This window comes from Lepidochelys kempii, chromosome 5, assembly GCF_965140285.1.
Source record: "Lepidochelys kempii isolate rLepKem1 chromosome 5, rLepKem1.hap1, whole genome shotgun sequence".
Classification (NCBI taxonomy): domain Eukaryota; kingdom Metazoa; phylum Chordata; order Testudines; family Cheloniidae; genus Lepidochelys; species Lepidochelys kempii.
The window spans coordinates 88,974,527-88,999,627 of record NC_136384.1 but is presented as its reverse complement, the minus strand read 5'-3'; the positions used below and the strand labels follow the sequence as shown (position 1 = coordinate 88,999,627).

At 39.9% G+C, this 25,101-nt stretch overlaps 1 protein-coding gene across 2 annotated transcripts in view; it reads right to left on the bottom strand.

Moving 5' to 3' along the window:
• SLC35D2 (solute carrier family 35 member D2) overlaps nucleotides 1–24,745 on the bottom strand; it is a 30,852-nt gene extending 6,107 nt beyond the window's left edge. The window contains exons 1-12 of one of the 2 annotated variants that reach the window (XM_073344950.2): nucleotides 24,247–24,745; nucleotides 21,042–21,075; nucleotides 19,285–19,371; nucleotides 15,679–15,746; nucleotides 13,010–13,081; nucleotides 11,814–11,882; nucleotides 10,267–10,369; nucleotides 8,348–8,440; nucleotides 6,381–6,536; nucleotides 4,458–4,525; nucleotides 3,200–3,278; nucleotides 452–534 (exon numbers count right to left, since the gene is read on the bottom strand). In XM_073344950.2, the coding sequence (XP_073201051.1) occupies nucleotides 452–534; nucleotides 3,200–3,278; nucleotides 4,458–4,525; nucleotides 6,381–6,536; nucleotides 8,348–8,440; nucleotides 10,267–10,369; nucleotides 11,814–11,882; nucleotides 13,010–13,081; nucleotides 15,679–15,746; nucleotides 19,285–19,371; nucleotides 21,042–21,075; nucleotides 24,247–24,383 (1,049 nt within the window). In that variant the 5' untranslated portion in view covers nucleotides 24,384–24,745. The remainder of the gene's footprint in view (nucleotides 1–451; nucleotides 535–3,199; nucleotides 3,279–4,457; nucleotides 4,526–6,380; nucleotides 6,537–8,347; nucleotides 8,441–10,266; nucleotides 10,370–11,813; nucleotides 11,883–13,009; nucleotides 13,082–15,678; nucleotides 15,747–19,284; nucleotides 19,372–21,041; nucleotides 21,076–24,246) is intronic. The other variant, XM_073344951.2, reaches the window with a different exon arrangement.
• Between the last annotated feature and the right edge of the window lie 356 nt (nucleotides 24,746–25,101).

Sequence of the window (25,101 nt, the reverse complement as noted above, 5' to 3'; positions counted from 1 at the left end):
TGAAGAATGATTACTCCTACTGAAAGTACACCATCCTGGCACACAGATTCAGTAACAAGTTACAGGAATGAGCACATCTCATTGAATCAACATTCCCATTTCCTGCAATACTTGGAGTTTCCTTAGATGGCTTCTCCCCAAACTGACAAGACCCACCTCTGCTCATAAAAACTAATGAGCTACAGCTCCCAGTAGTAAAATGGTAGGCATATCTACATAAGTACAATCTTAACATGACAAAATAAATATACAGAAACAAACATAAATAGACATAAAAATTAGAACTGAACCAAATGAATTTTACATCCTGAGGCAACATCTAGCACTTGCCCAGTCACAGGTTTCACAATTACCTCAGCCAAATTGGCCAGCTGAAACAAAAACACACTAGTCCTCATTAAGGAATAGTTTCTCAGTTTCACCCAATGAAGATCATTCAGATTTCACTTACCAAATATTTAGCCCTATAAAGTTTAATATAGAGAATATGTAGTCTCCACCAACCAACATTCCAATATAAGCGATGGATATATTCTGAAAAGAAATTAAAAGCCATGCATTTACTAAACAATTTTAGCCTCTGAGATCTTAAATGTCATCAAGTCAATTTGCTTTTGAACACGTTTAGCTGTTCTCACTTCAAAAACTATTACTAAAATCAGTTTCACAGTGTGGCAAGTTTACTGATAATGTAAAAACAATAATATATAATAAACATTCATCATTTTCCCAAATATGGGACAATTCACTACAAGCTGATTCGGGTAGAATGTTTTTGAAGGACCGGAAATTCCAAGGACTATTTCTTTAATACTTTGCTATGTCCCTTTTTTGCAGGGTACATTTTCAGCTGAGCCCAACCTCTCTTTTTCAGGTGAAAATCTCAGCATCTGTGTCTATAGCTTCTTGATTTATGTCTGCAATTGTGTAGAAGTGCAGGTATTCATATTTGCACTGGCTATTCAACTGTAGGCACAAATTGTCCCTCTCTCCCCCCAAAAATGGATGCTACTTTTTGCGATATAAGGAGGGTTCCTCTTCACAGCAAAATGGTGTATTCTTAACTCAGGTTAAAATAGCAGTGAAGATGCAGCAGCAACTCAGCCTTTAATTTGGGCTAGAAGCTCAAGTTCAATGCTAGCCTCCCCTTTAGGCTCTAACTCGCACTGCTAACCTGAGTTAAAAGCTAAATCGCCATGTTTTCACTGCCATTTTAAGTCAAGTTCGCTAACATGGATTAGGTAGGCTAAGCACACATTCTTTCTCGCAGTGAAGACATACTCTAGGATTCATTTCACCTCCAATTTCCTGAAAATAGGTCTCATGTCCTCCAAAAAAGGGTGGGTGGGGAGGGGGGAGGAATGTTGGAAAATAAAATAAAAATGATTTATTGTTGTTCTACAAGGTTCAGTGTTTTGCTCTGCAGAATTAAAAGGCAGTCAGACCATTTGGCTGTAGGTCAATATGAACACATCTTTTAATAAAAACAAATTTAAGTTTCAAAAAATGAATTTTTTCCTGGAGACAGAAGGAAAGGTATTATGCACTGTGCTCATTTTGCCAACACTTTTGTTTCACAAGTTTTGGCATCTAGTACGGTCAATGACCTTGTTTCTCTTCGGAGTTAGAGTCACTAAGTGCCTTTCAAAATTCAAAAAACCTTTCAGAAATTAGTTATGCTATTTTTATTTAGTCATTGTCTTCTTTCGTGTGGCTTAAAACAGAAATGTTAGCTATCCAAGTCTCAACTGGCGATCCAATTAATTGCTTCACGTGACATAGAATGGATGGCAGAGATAGGATCAGATCATTTGGGACATTAATTGATGATGTGTTCCCTAATTTGAAGTCCGTTTCCACAGTCACAAATAGGATTGCATCTAAGTCCCCATCTATGGGGAAGGTAGGAGCATCTGCCTTGTGATGTGTGGATGTCATTCAAAGTGGACCATATTTCCTAGGGGAGTGAAAAACCACTGGGTCCTTGATGAAGTGTTTGTTCAGGACTTTGGCATCCTTCCACCTTGCTCACCAGTGATTTTCCAGGGAAAATCCAAGTCTTCGGAGCTCTTGCAGTGCAAGCCAAAAAGATTTAGTAGATTTGAGTCAGAATTTCGGTATGTTATTTGCATCTTCATGTATTGGAAGATCCTTGTTCCCTTGAATATGATGGAATGCATAAAGGATTCTTATGTCACTGCAAATTTGGGGTGGGTATATGTGAATCAGTACAGAAAGCCATGGCTGTGGCATTGATTTTACTGTGCCTGTAATGATTTGCATTTATTTAGTTATTTTCTGATTTGTAAGGTGCCCTACCCAGATGTCTCAGGGCACATGTACAAAATTTAAAACAATGCATGGATCATATCTGAGAGATAGGGTTTCCACTTCAATGCTTGCCAGAATTAGAAAAGAAAACATTCAGAAGACAGCGACTTCAATCTTCCTCTGACAAATTTAAACATGTTGGAGCCATCCAACTGGGGCTTCTCTAAGCTTTTGCAGCCAGTCTGACCAAGGCCATTCTAAAGGAGATGCTTAGGGTGTTCTCTCCTTTGTTGAGACTGAGAACCATTTTAACAGGCTTTTTTTTTTTTTTTTTTTTTTACCAGTACTCTTCTTTCATTTGACAACTCTTGTGTTCTCCTCCATGAATTGGCTGGTAAGAGGTGCTTGTGAAGTCAGTGACCTTCTCACATGGACACTCAGGCCTTATCTACATGAGGGAGTTGCATTTTTGTTATTTTAAATTAGTTTAGTTAAACAATGCTTTGTTTGTATTATCCTAAGTCAATTAGGAATCAGTTTAAGATAAACCAAAATAAGTCACTCAAACTGAAATAAATGTGTTCACACAGGAGCTTGCATCAGATTAACTAAATCAGTTTAAAATCAGGTCTTTAGTTATACTGGTGCAGCTTTATCAAGCAGCCAAGGCCTGAGTCATGTTCATTTCTACAATACATCTGAGCTTCACTTAGTTCTGGGAGAAATTATACTCATTCTCCTAATGTGGATCTCCTGTACTGACAAAATGTAGCACTGCCACCAAGACATGGATTAGCCATTTGTTGAGTTTCCAGCTCATACAGACACTCACAACATCAGCAAGACACTTGGTGACTGAATACTCTTCACCATCTGAATATTCTTCACTATTCCAATGTTCTCACTCTTTTTTCCTGCTACCACTTACCTTGAATGCACCAACCACTGATGTCGTAAGTGCAGAATTGTAATGGCTGCACAGGACCGCAGAATACGTTAAGAGAAACCTAAGGCAAAGAAACAAATCTTAGTAAATTCATTCCACATTAAACAATTCAGCATTACACAATGGTATTCCAGTTAATCAAAAGTAAAAGGTTTATGACTTTTAAAGTAAAAAAACATATGACTGACACTGGGTTACCTTAAATACAATACAGAATAGCCCCACTTCAGTGTGACCCAGGATAGTGAGGTTTACATTAGCACTTCTAGTGCTAAATTGTGCTATAGCTTCTTTTATAGAGATTGTGTTTCTAGCTCTGTCCATAGGTTTGTGGACTACCCCTAAACTGACCTAGGCCCCTAAATGATCCTTCAAGGCATTGACAGCTTCTAAGAGACGCTAAGCATCCTTATCTCTTATTAACATTAATGGGGGTCTAGGATGCTCCTGAGCACTTTGAAGTGCTCAGGACCTTGCATGATCAAAGCCCTACTGAAATCCTCAAACTTATCAGTTCCTTAAAAGTGCATTTAACATTCTGAAAAAACAGCTCTAAAAGAAGACATAGTTGGGTTATGGTTTAGTTTCTTTTAATGACTCCCATACCAAATTTTTTCAGATTACAAGTCTAAAATTGATTTTTATAAATGTTAGCTGTACAAGCCCCACCCAAGATACGCATCAGGCTGTATCTTCTCTGCCTCTTACATCACCACCCGTAGTACCAATTTCGTTACGTGTGCTTACTTGACGCTGGTTGGTGATGAGGTAAGACACAATAGAATCCAGCTCACTTTCCTATATTTTTATTTGCTCTCCTAACTGTAGCAAAGGCTCATGTTTTATTCACATTCAGAATTTTTATAGCACCCAGATTGTGCTAGGTGCTTTAAAGAATAAACAAACATGGTTCCTGCCCTAAAGAGTATACAATCTATAAAACTCAGTGAAATAAACTCATATAATTTGGAGAGAGGTGACATTTTAGATTCATGTTTCTGACCACCACAGTTAAAATAAAAGATAAATATAAAAATGCCAGCAAGTGTTCTGATAATAGTCCATGTTCTTAGAAATCTCCTGAGCTTTACCATCTTACATTTCAATGAAGTACTTTCTCCTAGAAATTCCCAGAGAACTATCTTGAGGATTTACTGTTTTCTGCCTAACTAACTACAATTTCTGAGAGATGAAATAAAATTGCTGCCAAAACCTCTTCATTTATCATGGCCCTTCTTACCCCAAGAAGCAGGAGAGAAGAAACTGAAAGAGAAATAAAAAGTTTGTCCAATGCTTGAAATCTGTGACCTATTAAAAAGAAAGAAATATGCAATTAAATACGGTATAATTAAATATATACTTTCATGGAAACATTGTTAAAAATGAAAATGTTCAAAATAACAAAAACAATGGATTACAAATCACGCTAGTATTATGGAGGGTTTATATTCACATGGGAGATAGTTTTATACATTTAGCCGGCTAACAGCCCAACTGATTTGTAACGTATTCTTTAATTTTGTCTGTTATAGCAATCTTTACAGAGCAGTCACATTAGACTGCATGTTGCAAACACTATGCAACAAATGAATAATTCTTTATACAGAATCTTGGTTTGAACTCTCATTCACGGATGCTCTTGCCTAATAGTGCATATCATTAATATGCAACAAACTAGAATTTACACTAAACTAGTGAAAGGATAAAGAATTAAACCTTCTCCAGAAAAGACACCTATTCTATATCAATGTATTGCATATTTACAGCTTTTAGGGCCTAATTCTGCACCTACTGAAAGCAAAGGGATCACTGCTACAGGTATTACTGGATACAGGATCAGACCCTAATCCTTCTTTTCAGTGAGATTTTACAAACTAGTGTGTCTTTTAGAAGGTTTTCAAGCATGAGATTAGATATAAACAGCTCTGGATCTAGTCCCCTCTCTGCCACAGGCTTCTGATGTGACCCAAGGCAAGTCACTTAACCTGCCTGGGCCTCAATTTCTGCCTGTACAGCTGGACATGATAATTCTTAATCTTACAGGGGTGTTTTGTGACTAAAATATGTAAATATTTGTAAAGCACTAGAGGAGATCCTTGGATAGAAGGGACTATAGCCCCAATCGTGCAAATCATCCTTATTCATGTAATTAGACCCATTCTACTCAACCCACATAAGGACTATTGACAATTCAATGGGACTACTCATATGAGGAAGTGTTTGCTGGATTCAGCATGCAGATACAATATAATTTAGAGGGGGAGAAAATCTTAACCTTTGGAAACTTCCTCAACAATTAGAATACCCCACCCTCTTTTATGCTACCTTTTACAGATGTAAACCAGGGATTGGTTTTCATAAGTGGAGTTAAGATCCACACCTTCTTGTACAGGCATACTTACTACATGTTGCATGCAAAGCAGGAATTTACTCACATACAAGCAGGCAGGCACCTGCTAGCCTTGTTTACATGCAGTTCTCAGTTACTGGGCACAGATGGTAAATGTGCATGCAAAGAAGGACTGCAGTTTGGCCTCTCTATATTTTGAAAATCAGACCCCGCAAGTGACTTGTTTGGATTCTTAGCTGTAGCTGCTTTGGGAATTAACAATAATTTGTTTGATCTTCTGTCCTTTCAACACCCATTATGCACAGCTGTACGAAAGGGAGGGCTAGCTATACTGAACACTCATTTTTCTACCATTTTCACATATGGGTGTTGGGCAATATTTTCTTGGAAGTGCACATGTTTTTGCCTTTGAGGTGAAAAGAAGCCCTGACTCTGCTCCCTAAAAAGATGCAATTGTGTGTCGTGTGGGGAGATCAAAACTCTCGCTTATGTTAACAAGATTTGTTCCCAGTGTGCAGGGGCAGGACTACTCTGTATCTCAAAAATTTCATTCATCTAGTCAAACAAAAGGCTCATATATCACTCTGAAGGTTGTTCCTTGGGAAGAAACACAACTAAACACAAAATTCACATATCAGTCTCTACTAAATGTGTCAATAAGATTCATTTGCATTAATTTTGATGATAAACTGGAATCATGATTGTTACAGTTACTGAAGAGACTTCATTTCTGTTTTGTTAGTTCATACTCCACTAACAATTAATCAGCCAGCTGTGTTAAGGACAAATTAATAACAGACACTCCTAGATTACCTCTTCCTCACAGCAGCCTATGGGATGCTTTACTCTACCAGATCTGTATGAGTCAGCAGGAGTGGGAACAGTTTCCATTCCACACAGATTGAACACAAATATTTTGTTTGGCATGTGGTTGTTTCTTCTGATTACAGGGCACAGACTGCAAAGTGCCTATGTTGGATTACAGCAGAAAACCTTGTAATGTAGCACCAAAGCAACAAAAATTTCTGTTATATGACAACCAGGTAAAAACAGGTATTTCCCTTGATCTACAGATCATTCATCAATGTTTCTACATTACCATGGCATTTTCCATTATTTGAAGTATATTCATCATGCTGGGTCAGCTACACAAGTGTCTCTTATTCATAGTAATGGAACTTAATTCTAATAGGTACAAATATGTGTTCTCAATAGCCATGATATATTTGTGGGGCGGGGTCTTTTTAAAAACAAACTGTGCATGAAATTGCTTGTGAAAGGTGCCAGAACAACAGCCCAGGACAATGAAATCCTTGATTTATTCACAGAACAAGCATAGCACAGACTGCAGCAGAGCAGACTTCCTCATGCATTCCCATCAAAATGCCTCAACCCTGCTTACAGGGATCACATCTAAGTGTGAGAGAGCAGTTCAATCCCTATAACCACATAAGCTTAGGCTCCACTAAGTCTGCTAACCAAGGCCCTGGTAAGTTGTGTTTTTTGTGATGGGGACACAGGTTCACTGGACTGAAGCCACAAGATGATGTTTTGCACAGAGGACTGAACTAAGACATAATATATTTGTAGTGGGTGACAATGTTCCAGTTAACTGCAGAATTTTAAGAACACAGCAGTATGAATGACACAAAAAACTAAGTGTCCAACATGCAGCAAAGAACAATGTAATGAATAATAATAAATATTAGTGATAATACATAAACTCTTATATAGCACTTTCCAGCTGTAGATCGCAAAGCACTTTACAAAGGAGGTCAGTATCATTAACCAATTTTACAGATGGGGAAACTGAGGCACAGAGCAGTGACAATGTGACTTACCCAAGGTCATCCAGCAGGCCACTGGCAGAGCCAGGAATAGAATGTGGGTCTCCAGTGCTCTATCCACTGTGCAACACTGCCTCCATTGATGTGCTATAATTATCTATGAAGGGCCACTGAGCTATCATGGGTTTATAACTAAGTTATATGTAGGCCACATGTGGAAATGGGGTCTAGCTAACTCTGAATATTCTCTCTTTGATAGAAGACTAGATGGCATGGAAGTTGCTTGCTTTGGCTACTCTCAGCCACATTTTAGAGCATTTGGCAAAACTGAAAGCTCATATAAATCACATGACACAGCTGGGACCTTATTTTGGGCACACTAATTCCAGCTGCTATTCATTAGTAAGTTTTACACACTGACTGGAAGAGGACTAGTAATATGGCTAAGGACCACTAATTATAGTAAGGGTTTGCAGGATCTTTCTGGTGAAGAGAAAGCCCAAGCTATATGGAATCCAAATGCTGGCCTCCAAATAGAGGGGAAGGTGCCTTGTAAAAATCCATGAAGCAGAGAGTCAAAATGAGAGATACTGAGAGCAGTAATCTCATAATTCTAACTGTAATGGGAAAAGGTCAAAAGGAAAGACTGTTGTGCTAATTAAGGTAGCTTTATTTGTTCTTTATCATGGAGAAAAAATGAGAAAGTGAATTTACCATGTGATTACTCATCACTTAATGTCGTTGAACTTCACTACATTCCTAGCTGGCTGAAAAATTCATGGCCACAACATAGCTGGACTAACATCATGTGCAATCCGAATGAAATTAACAGGATTGACCAGGGATGTAGTTCTGTGCAGAAGGTGGCCCTAAATTTGGAGAACGGGGCTAGAGCATTTTGTTTCAAGGAACTCTAGATACAGCAAAATAACTAAAAGGGGTGAAATAATTAGGGTAGTGTACTAGTGTAAGATGTCTAACGGTGCTGCTCACCTGCTGAAGGTCTCCAGTGGAGAAGCTAAGAATCATTGTGGGTATCACCATAAAATAAGCATTATAGAAAAGGACTCCATATGTTCCCAGCTCCTGTGAAAAATGAAACACACTTTTTGGAAACCTGGACCATTTGATAACAACCAACATCCCTGTAATGTCCCTTCAGGCAATCTATTTATGAATGTGCAAAATTTCATGCAATACAATTTAACTGACAAATTTGTTATCATTAGGTTTCAAAACTAAACACTGAGCTGACCTACCATTTCAGTTAGCCTGTCTGCAGACTCAGTAAAGCAACACTGTACTAGTTCACATTCAAACATACATATCCAGAACAATATAGTTAGAAACTCAGTTAGGCCTAAATTTTTAACTGCTTTGTGTTACACAGCTGAAGAATTTAGCCTGACATAGCTGTCCATGAGAGAACTCACCACATCTACCATAGGGGAAATCTTCAGTAGGGTAGGGCTGACACAGTGGCTCCTATATCACCTCCCCAGTCCCAGTGTAGTGGGTATGACAAGGACAAAAGGGATGATCCCAGGGTGGTAATATGGAGCACTTTGAGTCACTGGCAACTGATGTAACCTAGAGCAATCCTGGGGCTGCTGTATATTTTGTTGGCGGATTTGCCTGGTACAGGGGAAGTCAAGAATCAGGGGAGTCCAAAGGTCACCTTTTAGCTACACTGTGTGATCCCTGACCGTAGCCAAATATCTGGATTTTAATTTTTGGTTTAAAATGAAAGCCTAAATTCTGCAGAAATAGATGGAGTACAATGCACAGAATAAGTTCAGTTCGACCTCTGTGTTTACTAAAGGACATATAATCAGTGTAGGGATGAAATCCTGGCCCCAGTGAAGTCAATGGTAAAACTCCCATCGACTTCAGTAAGGCCAGGATTTCACCCAAGGTGTTTAATGCTTGGTGTTTAAGGTTATATAACCTGCCAGTTTGATAGCACTTCTTGTTTTGAAGAGCAAATTGCTTCTTGAATTACAAGGGATTAGTGCATAATCTGTTCTTTTTGTGTTAGTTTATTCTTGCACCATTTTGTTTTGGTCATTTCTGCATTAGAAAAAAGCAAGAAAAACTGAAGAAAACAAGAATTATAACTCCAAAATGGCTTCTTTTTAAAAGTAACAGAGTAAAATTCAAAGATTTTGTTAGTTTGGGAAAAAAAGTATAAAATGATTGTGAGATAAAATTGCTTAATGTAGTCACAATACCACCCAGGTGGGTACAGCATGGAAAGAGGCAACCTTCCACAAAGTCCTTACTTATATGCTTCAAACATGTTCTTGTGGAACCACCCACTGGGGCAAGATGGTTCATTTTTCATGCACATTCAGTTCTGGGGCTCTCCAATGCCACCTATTATACCAGCATCACCACAACAGTTGGCACATTTAGTGATATAAAACACTTGGCTACTAAAAACTGGATTAAGATTAACATCATTCCCAGCTCATTTTATATAATCTTTTGCTTTGATAAAGATCATTAGTGGCCAAAAAGCTGTTCTCTTCTAGATACGCATGGTATCATAAACCTTTTTTTGCTTTTACTGTAGTTTCTGGATATAATTACTTTTTGAGAAAGCGAAGTTTATTTTTTCCTTCTTTAGTAAAACAAGATTATGTTACTCTCTGCCTCAAAGGCTAAATTGGGTGAAAATCAAATATGTTATTCACCCATGCGTAGGCTGAGAAATTCCTAACAGCTTCTCCCTCAGCCAATCTATATTAAGAGTATGTAAGTTAACTGGAACATGAAGGCAAATGAAATTAACTCTATTTGTTAAATTTGGTGTTACCCCGCTCGTACGCAAGAAGTTACATAACAGTAGATGACTTTCCATTATCACATGCACAAAATGACTAAGTGCAACCTGATCACCACAAAATTACCTTTGGATCCATTTTCTGTTTAGTGTATACTCCATTTGCTGCCGTGAAGATATCATTTAGCAACACAAAGGTGTAGCCTTCCAAAGTAAAAGAGAGATCTGATCTGAGAAAAAAAACAAAAACATATATATATATACACACACACACACATATACATGCGCACACAAAAGAATATAAACCTTGAAAACCCCAGCAAATTCAGGGTTTTGCCTTAAGTCTTTTTTGTATGCTGAACTATTTTACATTTCCACAAACATGTCAATATTACAAACAAGTCAGCTCTTCACAGAAATTCATACAATAAAGAACTATCAGTACTATTCCATTCTACTTTTGCCCTGTTTTTCCATCTAGCTCAGTTCTGACAACATAGAATCATAGGATCATAGAATATCAGGGTTGGAAGGGACCTCAGGAGGTCATCTAGTCCAACCCCCTGCTCAAAGCAGGACCGATCCCCAATTAAATCATCCCAGCCAGAGCTTTGTCAAGCCTGACCTTAAAAACTTCTAAGGAAGGAGATTCTACCACCTCCCTAGGTAACGCATTCCAGTGTTTCACCACCCTCCTAGTGAAAAAGTTTTTCCTAATATCCAACCTAAATCTCCCGCACTGCAACTTGAGACCATTACTCCTTGTCCTGTCATCCGCTACCACTGAGAATAGTCTAGATCCATCCTCTTTGGAACCACCTTTCAGGTAGTTGAAAGCAGCTATCAAATCTCCTCTCATTCTTCTCTTCTGTAGACTAAACAATCCCAGTTCCCTCAGCCTCTCCTCGTAAGTCAATACTTACTGAACTTTTTCACACAAGCAGTAACTACAGATTAGAATCTAACCAATTTTTATAAGTAGAATCGGACAGGAAATAACTGTCTCTTCTGTTTTGTTTGGTTACTATTCTCAAATAGGGCAATTTGTTTAAATGATGGTGGAGCCATTAAATTCATGCCAGATGGAAATCATTCACTCAACTATACCTAACTGCTTTATACTTTGTATGTAGCTAACCAAAATATGCTACATTTCTCATGGAATTCCATCCTAATAATATAATTTTCTAACAGGAAAGGCAGAGGAGACAGCAGAAACCGCCCCCCCCCCCAGTGATCCATCTCAAATTTAAACTTGTACAAAATTATATGAACTATGTACACTGCCTACTCTAATTTCATGACAACCAACAGACTACCCCCTTTCTATCAAGGATTGGGGTGGAAGGGTTCTTATGTTTGATTATGTTATATTTAGAATTTTATCAAGGAAAAACAGTTGCCCTTGTGTATTCTTGGCTTGCTGTGTTATTTATATTAGCATGTATATGCAAAACTTAGTAAAAATGTAGCTAACAGAAACATCGTTCAGTTAGAACTAGATTTTGCCCTTATACGATTGTGACCACCACCCCCCCCCCGCCCCCATCCACTTTAAGTAGATCTCTTCTCTAATTTAGGATTTGCACTCATCTAGGGGCAGATTAGCCCCTGAATAACAAAGAAAAAAATAAACTTTAAACATTACTTAATGAGATCAAGTGAAAGCCTTACCCAGCGGCTATGAAAGCCCCAAGAATGATGGCAAATACACTGACTATAATACCCATTGAATATCGTTTCCTGTAAACAAAAATCAGACAAGTTCATATTTAGAATATTAGAAGAGAAACTAATTGGCTTCCAGTTCATTTAAAAGACTTCAAAATCAATCAGTATTTGGAAAATAGCTAACAGAAGGACAAATCTTGGTGGCCCTAAGCAAGCAAAGTTCTTTCTGATGTCAAGGAGAGTTCTGCCTGTAAGGCCTTCAGGATTTGACCCTGTGAAAATATAAAACCAGTAAGTAATAAAATCTGCAGTCTGACAGGATTCTTATTAATGTTTTACTTGCTAATCTTGTCATAATTTAAGTATAGTTTTTCTTCAGATATTGTTATTGTAACAAAATGCTAATGCTCTAATACTTTGGGTTCTGTAAACACAGCTTGATAAACAGTGTCACAAATTGTCAAAAGTCCTCTGCTGCTACATAATTTCCAAAGTAAAGCCAAGAAAAATATGTTTCAATGATGGTGAGAGTGGAACAAATTCTGCCTCAGGTACACTGATGCAACCGCAGTCTTCAATGGGGTGGCATTTGTGTAACTGACAGTATGATTTGGTTTGTTGACTCTGGGACTGGTTATTACAACTCGAATTTCTTTTATACCAAATACCTGATATATTTTTAATTAATTTGGCCAAAGAATGCTGTTTACACAGATTGGTAGATGCCCACTTTGCCTTATTGAGCAGATACATTTTAAGGCCCAACCCAGCAAGCTGCTCTGCATGATCAGAACTCCTGCATAGCTCCACTGACTTCAACAGGGCTCCATGTGGGCACAAGGCTCTGCCTGTTTGGAGCAGTTTGCAGGATTGGTGTCTAAAAAGAGCAGACCTTAACCAAACAAACAACAATTTGGACCAAACCCTGCTTATCTTACTCAGGCGAAGTGAAGTCACTAGACTCACTCATATGAATTAAAGTGAGAGGACTTTGTCCTAGATCCACAAAAGTGTATATTTTTTTTATTTCCACAAATAAATTCTAACTAGTTTCTATACTTTTTCCTCTGAGTTTCTCTAATCAGTGAAAATCAGCCATGCAACAGCCTGACTGAATACGACAAATCCTCCACTTGGTAATGACATCAAATAAAAGGTATTTTGCAAATGAAACAAACAAACAAACAAACAAAAATCACCCAAGTATGATGATTTCCAGCAGTAATGTAAGTGGAATGGTAAACTTCCTGAGCACTGTAAACATCGGCAAACTGTCCAAAAAAAGGAAAAAAGAAAAAAATGATCCAAGCACTGTGCAAATGCAAAGCATTTTTATTGGTTTAATTCTTACCTAACTTCACTAAGCAGAAGATGAACTAAACAGACTAGCATTAAGAAGTTAGCAAAATGAATTCTCAGCCTGTTACCATACATAAAAATGTCAGTCTGACACCAGAGTTAGATTAGATAACATAATCACTGCAAATAAAGAGGCCTGCCAATTTTTCAAAAAAACCCCAAACCCGGCTACCTGTTACAAAGCTTCTCAGAGTTTGAAAAGAGGAAAAAGAATAGAAATAGTTATTTTCAAATTCTACCTAATGAAGCCCATATGAACTGATGTTTTCTGTAGAAATCCTGGTTATAAGAAATAATGAGGGCCTTTATTATAAAGTTTAAAGATGACTAGTGAATGTGGCTCTGTACATGAATAAAAGAAATATAATTAAAGGGATTGTGTTTAACATCAAACAGGTTTTGTATTTAAAAATGAAACATAACCAAAAAGATGGAACTAGAAACATGTAAGTTGGTAGTAACCCTATCTATTAAAAAAAATTGTGGCATTTGAATAACAGATAGTTAGGATACACAGAATGATGCATTCTGGGGTCTTGTGTGTTTATTGATAATGCCTTTGCAGCTGATGTTTTCAAATGAGACACCTCTGCCATCTGGACCAATTAAGCCCTTTTACAAGGTAATGACTAGTGGTCATGTTAAAAAATTATACAAATCCTAGTTTCAGGCTTACAACTCACTGAAATCTTGGATTTATACATCTATATCTTGTCTTCAGGACAAATTCTTTCAAAAACCAGATGTGAAGTGGAAAATTCCATGTGGTGAATTACATATTAACAATTAAAACACTGCAGTATTCCTTAATTTATTATATGAAATCATGGAGAAAAATTGTGATGAGTAAATCTAAAAGTATATTTTTGCAGTGGAAGATGGGTGTCTTGCATTTGGAATTATAATAAACTGATACCTTTGTATTTCAAAATAATTTGTGAACCAAACTACAACAATACTCACTGTTAGATTTTGTTGAGCTGAAAGCAATTCCAAATTCACATGAGCAAATGAATTATTAACCACCATATTGTTGCCGGCCGTACAACAGTTATAAAAGGATCAGTCACATTGGAAAATTGCCATGTGACTTTAATTGGACTATTGGTGATTACATGCTACACACCATGGGTAAAGCGTTTCAGAATCAGGTCCTCAGTCTCTTTAAATTATAGAAAATTAATTTGTTATCTTAAAAAGAAAAGAACAAGATATATACGCCACCAAAGCCTCTTAAACATATAAAACACACATCCAAATTTAATTCCTTTTTAATTTTTAATTCCAAATTTTAATCTATTTTAATTTACCATTAAAACACTGTAAAATACAGAAAAGTTTATGATGGGGGTTTTCATGTTTTTTTTCAAAGTGTGGTCCACATTTTACCAGATGTTCTCTCACAGAGCACTTGCCCTGCCCATTTATGTTCACACAGACCACTTCCCCTCCCAATGACACCTGAATACCATTTACGGGTAAACAAACCTACTGCTTACACAAGGAAAAGTTAATTAAGGAAAGTATTTGTGGTTTTTAGTTGTCTTCTATGCATTAAGCATTTAGTTCTATTGGAGAAAATTTAACCCCTGCTTTTTTCCTTCATCTCCCTCTCACATGTACTCTGTTTCTTTCAGCTGGAAACAAGGACCAGCAGCCCCCGTTCCACAGGCTACAGTTTGGGACCCTCCCGTATAACATTACTGGAAATTGCTCCATGGGCACTACTACAGCCTCAGGTCCTACTACTACCATGCTGCCTATGATCCCTTTCCACAGGGAGCTTAGTCCCCAGTTCACATAGCAGATCCTAGGTCATTTCAGTCCTGTCAACAATCCTTATACCTGCAGCCCTGGTGTGAAGGCAACCACCATGGAGCAGTGTTCAGGGGCATACAGAAAATGTAAGTATGTATGCCTTCTGTATGTCCTCTCCGCAGCCTGTCCTTCCTATCCAATGAAACCAAGCTGGTTCCACTACATGTGAATTCCATCCATCCCCTGTACCAGTCTACGTAACTCATGCAAGACTTTGGTATACAAAGAAAAATAATAAATAAATAAATAAATAAATAATAATACCTAGCTCTTATATAGGGCTTTTCACCATAGATTTCAAAACTATTCATATGCATGTAAAAGCATTTTTCTTACAGGTTTCACCCCTCTTGTTGGGCTACCCATGGAATGCTGGCCATTCACATGAAGAGAAGAAAACATTTAACAAACACATTTATTATTGCAGTGAAACTGCGTTCGCACTCTATGTTGGTACAGACTATGCTAATCCCTCCTAAAGGCAGCACAGAGATTGTAAACTGATCAGCTGCTTTGGTTGAGATTTTCAAAGCAGTGCAGGGGATTTTGTCATACATCATCTATTAAAATTAATGTGCAGCTAAATCCCCAGCACTACTTTGAAAATCTTAACCTTTAACCTTATACTTTGTACCTACAAGAATAAAATAATAAAAACCAAATGGTCTACTATGACCCGTGCTTACTGTACCTTAGTTTGCTGGTGCTTGTTAATCCACTTATGTGATTTCCAACATAAAGCAGAGGCAGAGGAAACAACTGCAATAAAATCACAGCACAAGTCAGATTAGACCTATGCTTTAAATTACTGTTGAGGAACTTTGAGTTATTTTACTAGTGTAAAATTCCTTCATTCCTAAAAGAGATTATTTTTCTTAGGGGGGGAAAAGAACCCCACATCCATTGAATTTATTAAACAATATCCTCGACTGGTGTTCATTGGCATAACTCCATTGACTCCAATAGAGCAACACTAAATTACATTAGCTGAGGATCTGGCCCAATATAGATTAAAAAAGAAATACTCAGCACTTGACTGGTTTCACTTTTGTAAAATTAATACTTGATTAGCTTAGACCTACTGTTTTTATTTAGATTTAAAACAGAAAGAAATTGAGCGGGTGGAATGAAAGCATGACTGATCTTCTGTAAGGACACAGTAGAGTACACAGAAGAGCACATACTACTATGTATAGAAAAAGAGATTATTTTAAGTACAGCTATTGAGGAGTCCTAGTGAACAATCATATAAATTATAAAGACTGCTGAAAAGAAAATTTAGATGTTTAGGGCTAGGTTAGACTGTAGGCCCTTTAGGGCAGCACCTATAACAATGCGGTCCTGACACTGTAGGATTGCCAGATGTCTGGTTTTCGGCCCTAGCTCCGCGCGGCTCCCAGAAGTTGCCACCAGGTCCTTGTGGCTCCTAGGCGCATGGGCAGCCAGGGAGACTCCGGGTGCTGCCCCCTCCCCTTGTGTCAGCTCTGCAGTGCCCACTGGCCAGGAACCACGACCAATGGGAGCTTCGGAAGCAGCACCTGTGAGTGCGAGGGAAGCGCACGGAGCCTCCCTCATCGCCCATGTGCTTAGGGGCTGCACGGCAGGGACCTGGTGGCCACTTCCTGACAGCCACGGTAAGCACTGCCAGGACTCTGCACCGCAAGCCCCTCCCGCACCCCAACCCTGTCCAACGTCGGAGTCCCCTCCCGCACCCAAACTCCCTCCTGGAGCCTGCACTCTGCACACCCCAACACCCTGCCCCAGCCCTGAGCCCCCTCCTACACCCCAAAACTCTTATGCCTGGCCCCACCCCAGAGCCTACCCCCCCCAGCCAGAGTCCTCAAACCCGACCCCACCCCCAGCCCAACCCCCAGCCCCAGCCCCAGCCCGGTGAAAGTGAGTGAGGGGTAGGGGGGAGAGCAAGCGAAGGAGGGAGGGGGATGGAGTGAGTGGGGACAGGGCCTCAGAGAAGGGGCGGGTCAGGGCGCGGGGCCTTGGGGCTGGAGTGTTCAGTTTTCTGTGATTAGAAAGTTGACAACCCTATGACTCTGACAGAAGCCTTTGGGCCCTACCACAGTACAAACAAATAACAACAACGGATTGCATTTAGCCCGAACAGAGCATGCAAGGAGCTATGTATCCCTGACACAGAAAGACCATGGGAGTCTAAAGCCAACTGAGGTAACCAGAGGGGACAGAGAGGAGCCATAGCTCTGGCCTGGCTCTACATGAGCTAGCAGAGCTGGACCGGCATGGTGGAGGGACATGCCACAACCATGCCTGGTGTTGCTGTGTGTGTTCCCCAAGAGACATTGACTTATGTGCTTTTAAAACTCTATGTGACAAAAGTATATAGACATGAACATTTTATTTATTTTAAAAAGTATGCCATATTTGCTCTCAAGTGGAAGGGAAGAACAAAGGAGACGCAGGCGGAACGGGGTGACAGTATATTTACAGCCTATAAATCTCTCATAAAATGACCCTGCAAACATTTAGCAATAACAACCCCCTGCTGCAGCATTTTATCCAGAAAGAGAACTTTAGATATGGGGTGAAAATGGAACTGAGTGCAATGGAAAAGAGAATATATTTTCACTTATTGTAATGGTGAAAAAACACAGACAACTGCAACTTACCTAGCACAATCCCAGAGGGCAGTGAAAAATTTGCCGAACAATAGCCAAATACCGAGAGCTTCTCCCACTGAAATCAGCAGTTTGCAAGCACAGGTCTCAAATTCAAAGTTCAGATTAAATTTATCTGTAATTTGAAGATTCTCCATCTCAAATGTGGGTCCAGTCATGCCAGCTGCTGAGCACCCTCAACTCTAGAGGAGCTGAGAGTGCTTCACATCTAGCAGGAGGCCTTTTTGTTTCATTTTGTGGCATCTGGCTCTCCTTCAGCATGATGGATAAGACCAATGCTAGAGTACTCTATACTGGGAATGAGAACCCACAGTGACTTAAGAGAACTTGAAAGTGAAAGGGAATCTAACTGTGCTACAGTTAATTACAGCCTAAATACACTTTACAAAGTAAAAGAATCAACAAATATAAACGCAACTGATGTGCTGAGACTAGGAAAATCCAGTATTATGGCTGGTACATAACTGCTGAAATGTTGCAACACTGATTGCTCAAGATATAGTTCCAGAAAACCTCCAAAGCATTAATACTGAAAAAATATAAAAGAAACGCCTGGCACCGAGGATACAGCAAGGAAAGAATGTATGTAGGGAGCAGTATGCATGGGGAACAAGGTGGTCTCAAGGATCCGATAAGATTGTGACATTTGCGCTACTGCCCCTTAGTACCAACCTACCCACTGAGACTTCTTCCCTGACCACATTAAGGAGAAAAACAGGTGTCCCCCATGATCATAGCTGTTCCTGCAAGACTTCTATACATAGAAGGGCCATTGATTTCAATGGGAATTCCATGTAAATAGGGCTCATGGGATGAGGCTCTTTAGTAGTAAGGTGTGTTCATGGTAAAACTTCTTAGGCCCTATAGGAAGGATGGTTCTGTAATTAAGGTGCCAGGCTGGGACAGAAGAGATCAATGGAAGAACTGGGAACTGAACCCAGACTTCCTGTGTGACTTTGGGCAAAGCACTTAGGCCCTGATCCTGCATCAAGATGCACACGGGCAGACCTCTGCACCCATCCAAAGTCCCAGTGACTTCCATGGTGTTCTGCAGTGGTGCAAGAGTCTGCATGTGTGCATTTCACTGCAGGATCAGTGCCTTATTCACTCTGTGTCTCAGTTCCCAGTATGACAAATTGAGATAATAGATCCTTTCTCCTATTCTTTGTCTTGCCTTTTCAGACTATAAGCACTCTTACTATGTGTATGTAGCAAAATGTAGTACAACGGGTCCTGTTTGCACATAATTAATAAATAAAATAAAATAAAATAATAATAGTGTTTTCCCACTGCAGAATACTGGAGTCAAACTGTGGGGCTGATCTGAGAAGATAATTTTATTATTAGACACTACCGTCTCAAATGCATCCTCTCTCATGCCAAACACAAACTACATAATCAAACTGCAATTTAATTCAGTCTCTATAAAATGCAAGATTGTTATAGTGAAATTATATTATCTACTTACAACAAATTAAGAAAATAAAGACACAAAATCAAAACTTCATGGAACATCTGGAAAAATCAGAATGTTTGCAATTTTTCCATTGTACCTTCTGTCCAAAGAAAACATTTTTGAAAAACCACAGTAAGAAGACGATTGACAAAGGTACAATTTCCTTCTAAATCAAAATCCAGACATTTCATACCTTCATAGGGATACTTTTGTCAAAATCAGGGAAGTGAATAATCTTACTGAATTTTGACACATACAGAATAAGTATGGTGGTTGCCATCTAAGAAAAGAAAAGAAAAGCAAGACACAATGTAAGAGCCAAAAGCTATTTTAAACTTACATATAATAACTGTTTTCAAGACAAGTTCATTACACTTATTAGACAAGTACAGCACTAGACAGCATATCAATTAAGTGTTACTTTCAAAGGACAATAACAGAGTACAAAGAAACAGCTGGGATATTTTTCTTTTTTACCAACCATATTGGTTGAAACTACAATACAAATATGACATGCTTTACTGGCATGAGAACATGTGTGACACCTTAACATATGTATATACTCATTGGGTAATTGAGCAAATAAAACAGATGATCAATGCTCCATGCTATTCATGCAAATTTCTTATTACTAGTGGATTCTCTCAACCAATCAGAATGCAGATGAATAGAAGAAGACCCAGTCCAACAGCTTTCCTAATGATGTGTGAGACAGAGGGCTGTGAGTGGACCAGTATATTGGCAAAGCAATTAGTAATCCATGTATGTATGGTCAGAATGAGAATGTATGGAGAGAAAGCATGGAAACCCCCTGGATTCTTAGGTTCTGTGAGGAAATCTGGCTACATCCGTGCAGGACTTGGCCCACTCTGAAGTGCTCCCCTGGTTTTTCTGCTCTTTACCCTTTAACAGCAACATGGCTCCCTTAGGAGCCATGGCATCACTGGGACTTCACCGACACCTCTACATTTCAACCTTCTCAATGAGGTCATGGAGATCAGTCACTACGCTATGTACATAGGAAAAATTATCACCTCACCAACTTTCCAGCAGAAATCTGCATGGTACAGAGGAGAATATACCATGGAGAACAAGAGTTCCCTACTCCCATTTCAAGGCTGAGGAGCCCCAAAGATACATTTGTTGTATGGAGATGTTTCCACAGTCTCTGGAGGTACAGAGCATCCCACTGCAGTCCAGCTCTTTTCTTTCACATATCTGAGCTCTTTTCTGGCCACTTTGCTTCCCTCTATATCACTTTGCAGAGAGGTGCTTGTGGCCCACTGTTTCCCTTTTGTTCTCTAAGCTCAGCATCTTCTTGCCCTCATTTAAAAATCACAGCTCTCTCTTAAATTGTTTAAATTAACAACAAATAAGACTTCAATCTAGGGCTCTATTCTCCCCACCCATTCCTTCTTTGAGTAATCAACTCTTTTCATTCCCAGTGTAGACAAATGGTTAGATATCTCTTTTACCAGTGTCAACAAAGATTTCTCCCTTTCTCCTGCTACACCATTGTCCTGAGCTTTATTGTCCCCTCGGCCTCTGTAGGCAAAGAATAAAAATTATGTGGATCCCTATTAGCAAACTGCAAGGGAATTAGAAAGAACTGTGAGGGAATGCAGAGACAGTGCCACCACACATACATTCCAGGTCTTCAGTGGATCCCCTGGGATCCATATGGATCTGGGGAACTAGCAGATTTTGAGGGCTGAGCATCTTGTTCACTGAATTTTGCAAGAGAAAAGTTTGTGGCATTTCCAGTCCTCTACATGGGTTTTCCCACGTAAGGGTTGAATTGGATCCTGATTTCCTCCAGGGCATTAAAACAGATAAACTGTGAGGAAGAGTGATTTCTTCCATAACAGTAGTATTGCACTGTAAGATGAAAGCACTTAATTTTATTATCAATCTTAACTGCAGTATATTAAGTTTTATTGTTGAACATACCTGTCCAATTCCAAGAACCATTGGAGATGGGAATCTGAAAAGAAAAGAGAACTATAAACATACATATCACAACAACAAAAGTGTGAGGAAGCAATAGGGTTCCTATTCCCTTAGGTCAAGCTTATGAAAAATGCGTGTCTAAATCCATGTTAGATACCTACATGACTGGCCAAATTTTCAAAAGTGCTGAGCAACCGGCAACTGTCACTGAAGTCCCAGGTAATCTTGCACTATTCTAGTCAAAGGCAATTCCCTCCTCCCCATCCTCCCAAAATGCAACATATCACAGGCTGTATAAATGTTGCAGAAACATACATTGGCTGCTTAAAAAAAAGCCTATTTCTCTACCCTCTGGATTGGCTTCAGCCAAAAGCAAAGATACTTCAAAGGAAGGGATGCAGTTTGAGTAGGATATTCGTAGAATCATAAAGCCCCCAAGGATCTTTTTTTAATCCATAATAAATTAATTTTTAAAAAAAATTAAGGCACTAATTCTCCATGGGTATCTTGATGTTAGGAGATGGGTCTAGCAACAAGTTCCTACAGATGCTTCTTATCCCATAGCAATACAGGCTGGAATTTGTGGGTGCCAACTTGTTAAGTGCTGAAAGACCTCAACTTTCCATGAATTTAATAGGGCACTGCTTCCCAGGAGGCACTTAGCATCTCGCAGGACTGGTCAGCAAAAGGGTTGGTTTGCACTCAGACTTTCACCACAATAGCAAAACATTTTAATTAGACCCTATTTTCGTGCAAGTCTGCATGTAGCTTAAGAAAGCAAGCATCTGATTTCTTGGCAAGCTTTCTAATTGTGCAGGTATCCAGTGTCCAGCACTCCATGACACTGTGATTATGAATCACAGAGGTTGCTACAAACTGTTAAAGCACCACTGAGCAAGTACAAGGAAGCACCCTTCTCAGCTGAGTGACCTCAGACCAGGACTGTAGTGTTAGCAATAGAAACAATCTGAACAGAGCAGGAAGAATGTCATAACTATACTCAAATCATAATATAAAGAGAGGGTCAAGAAGGTCCAGAAGAGATAAAACTTCTGGGAAATAGAGATGAGATTCAGGAAATACAGAAAGGAAGAGACAGGATATTTACTGATAGATGTATTACATATTCTGTTCATCACTATATGAGTACATGGTCTGTATTCATCTATACAACAAATGAAAGTTTGTATTATATGAAGATCTGGGAGACATGTAATAGACTGTAGTTGTATGTTTCAAAGAGCACTAACTTTTAGCAAATGCAGCAGAAATTGTGTACCTTTTTTTCCTCAGCTTCTGATAAATACTGGAATAAAAAAGTTAAAAGAGAGAGACTGGGCTCTGTAAAGATGGCAATATTCTTTAGCTAAGGGTGCGGAATCCCGGAAGTAACATCTGGCCAAGAGGACTGTGACTGAATGTGATTATTGTTTCAAGCCAAAAGATGTAATATCTTTTGTTTATTATTAATTTAAAGAAGCCTGTTTTTAGTTTTACAATTGTTTTCCTTTGTATACCTTAAAATGCAGGACATAAAAAAAAATTCTTCCATCCCTAGTTCAAAACACTTAAAGTTTTGTATATTGTTGTGATTCTCGATTGCAGAATTTATCTATCAGTCTGTGAGAGACAATGATTCCTACAAATAGCTGGACTTTCAGGTATACAGATAATTAGGCGCTAAATTGGTGTTTAGGGGAATACCAATCTTTTGTATCTGACGGAAACAGTGGTTTTGCTGCTGAACTGTCAAGAATCTTCAAATCAGGAAAGTGCTTCTTTATTTTCCCCCCATACCTAAGAGGGAAAGATTTAAGAACAGTAGTTGTTTCACTTCTGTGCTGCTACTGATGATGAGATTACAACACTAATAATCATATTCACTTGCTGACTTTATTCACTTTTTTTACTAATTTTTTATTAGACTTGTTCTATTACTTGAACTGGGCTTAATTCTGTATTTGATTTTGTTTTCTAATCAAATCAATGGGATTCCATTGGTCACAGGGATCTGTGTTAGTGAGCCACAATGTAGGACATAGGCCTTCAATTTGCCCTGAGGTTTTTTGTGAGCATGTAGGTAGAAGAATGATCTTATGTGTAAGGATCTGTTTTGGAATTGAATTCAGGAGATCTGGGTTCAGACTCCCTCTGTGACCTCAAATAAGTCACTTAAGCAGAAATTTTCAAAAGAGCCTAAATTTTGCCTGACAGTTTCAGGTGGGTTTTGACCAGCTATGGAGATGGTCGACATTTCTGAAAAATTATGATAAAATTTTGAGGGGGACAAAGCAATAAAAAACCCTTATTTTTTACTGCACTGCTTTCATTATTTGTGCATATTGGAAGTAAATCTACTCTAAAATTAAATGGATTAACCACTCCCCGCCTGGATCTTTGTAAATGTCAGTTTCAGGGAGTGCTTGACCATTTGTAAGTGTATTACTATTGTCAAGCTGTCTGGAGTGGCTCACAACTGTGAGTGCCAACCTCAGGGCAGACTGTCAAAAACAGGGTAGACACTCCAAACTGGTGGTATGTTCTATAATTAGTTCTTACCAACCTGGTAAATAATTTGAACTCCTGAATCACTATAACTGTCTTACCATGGAGTCACAAACAGTCCCCTTAGGCTCTCCAGTCTAGATTGGATTTAGTGATAAATAGTCACTTACACCAAAAAGCACAAAATATTCAGGTTGCTCTCAGTCCCAAGAGACAGGTCACTTATCCAGGTCAATTGGTATCTTAGATCTCACACCAAGACAACCCTTGTAGCCAATTCAGTAATAAACTAACTACAGGGTTATTAAGAAAAAGAAATTAGAGTTATTTACAGGTTAAAGCAAGCATATAACACAACTGAGTTGCAGTCTAAATCCTAAGAATGACAGCGTCGTAGTGATTGGTCAATGCAAAATGTCTTTTTTCAGGGCCCCCCCAAAAGCTGGCTATTCCTACCCACGGATTTGCAGACAGGACGGAGGACTAAGAAAGCCGGGGGGGGGGGGGGTGGGCAGCAGCTAGGATTGGGGTTGGCTCCCGCGCCAGCTTTGGAGGATTCAGGGCCAGCCCCAGCATAAATATTCCTTTTGCAGCCGGCAAATTGTGCGTGTGCGTGAGCGGCGTTTTCCGAGGGGGAGCGGAGGAAGTGAAGCGGGGGAGGAGGGGACAGAGGGACGGGAGCCCTGGCCCCTCGTCTCACCGGTAAGTGGTCAGCACGGTCTTGTTCACCAGGACGATCAGGAAAGAGCAGGTTCCATAGAAGAAGGCGGAAAGCAGCCTGAGCAGCGGCGGGGGGGCGGCACCAGCCGGCTCCTCGTCGGCCTGCTGAGCGCTCATCTCCTCGTACGTGCAAAGTGCCTGGGCCGCGGACGACAAAACCCAGCCCCTGGAGAGCGGCGAGGCGCGCCGCCGGACATGCCCGCGGCCCGGGGGGAGAGTCCCACAGCGGCACCCAGGGCAAGAGCCGCCGCCCCAGCCCCTCCTTCCTCAGCACCAGGGCAGCGAGACAGGAAGAGCTCGCGCCCAGCCAGTCCCCTCCCTCAGCAGGCGGGCGCCTCGCTGCTGCCCCGTCTCGCTCCTGCTGACGCCTCGGAGGCGTGTGGCTGGGGCAGGGCGCGCCCGGGCTCACGGTCCCATCGTTCAGGTGCGCTGCCGGATGCCAGCCCTGCCCGCTGCACCGATTCAGGCTGAGCCCCGGAGTGGAGGGAGCCAAGCAGCAGGGAGGTGCCGAGAACAGCAGCTCCAGCTCGTAGGCTGTAGCCTGGAAAAGTTGGGTAGACTCGCACCTCAGCAGTCCCGGCCCAGCACTGGAGAGAGACGCGAGCTGAGTGGTTTCCTCCCGCGTCCCAGCCAGGTGGGCTTCTTTGCCTTCCGAATTTGTTCCTCTCTCTCGAAGATACATGTTCACTCCTACGTCTGTGGGAGATGCACATAAAGGTGCATGTAAGCATGGGGCCTGTACTTATGATTTAAAAAAACAAACAAACCCCCAAACCCTACAATGGAAAAGGACCTGCAAATCTAGAGTTTAGTGATTGTTATTATATACACTTGT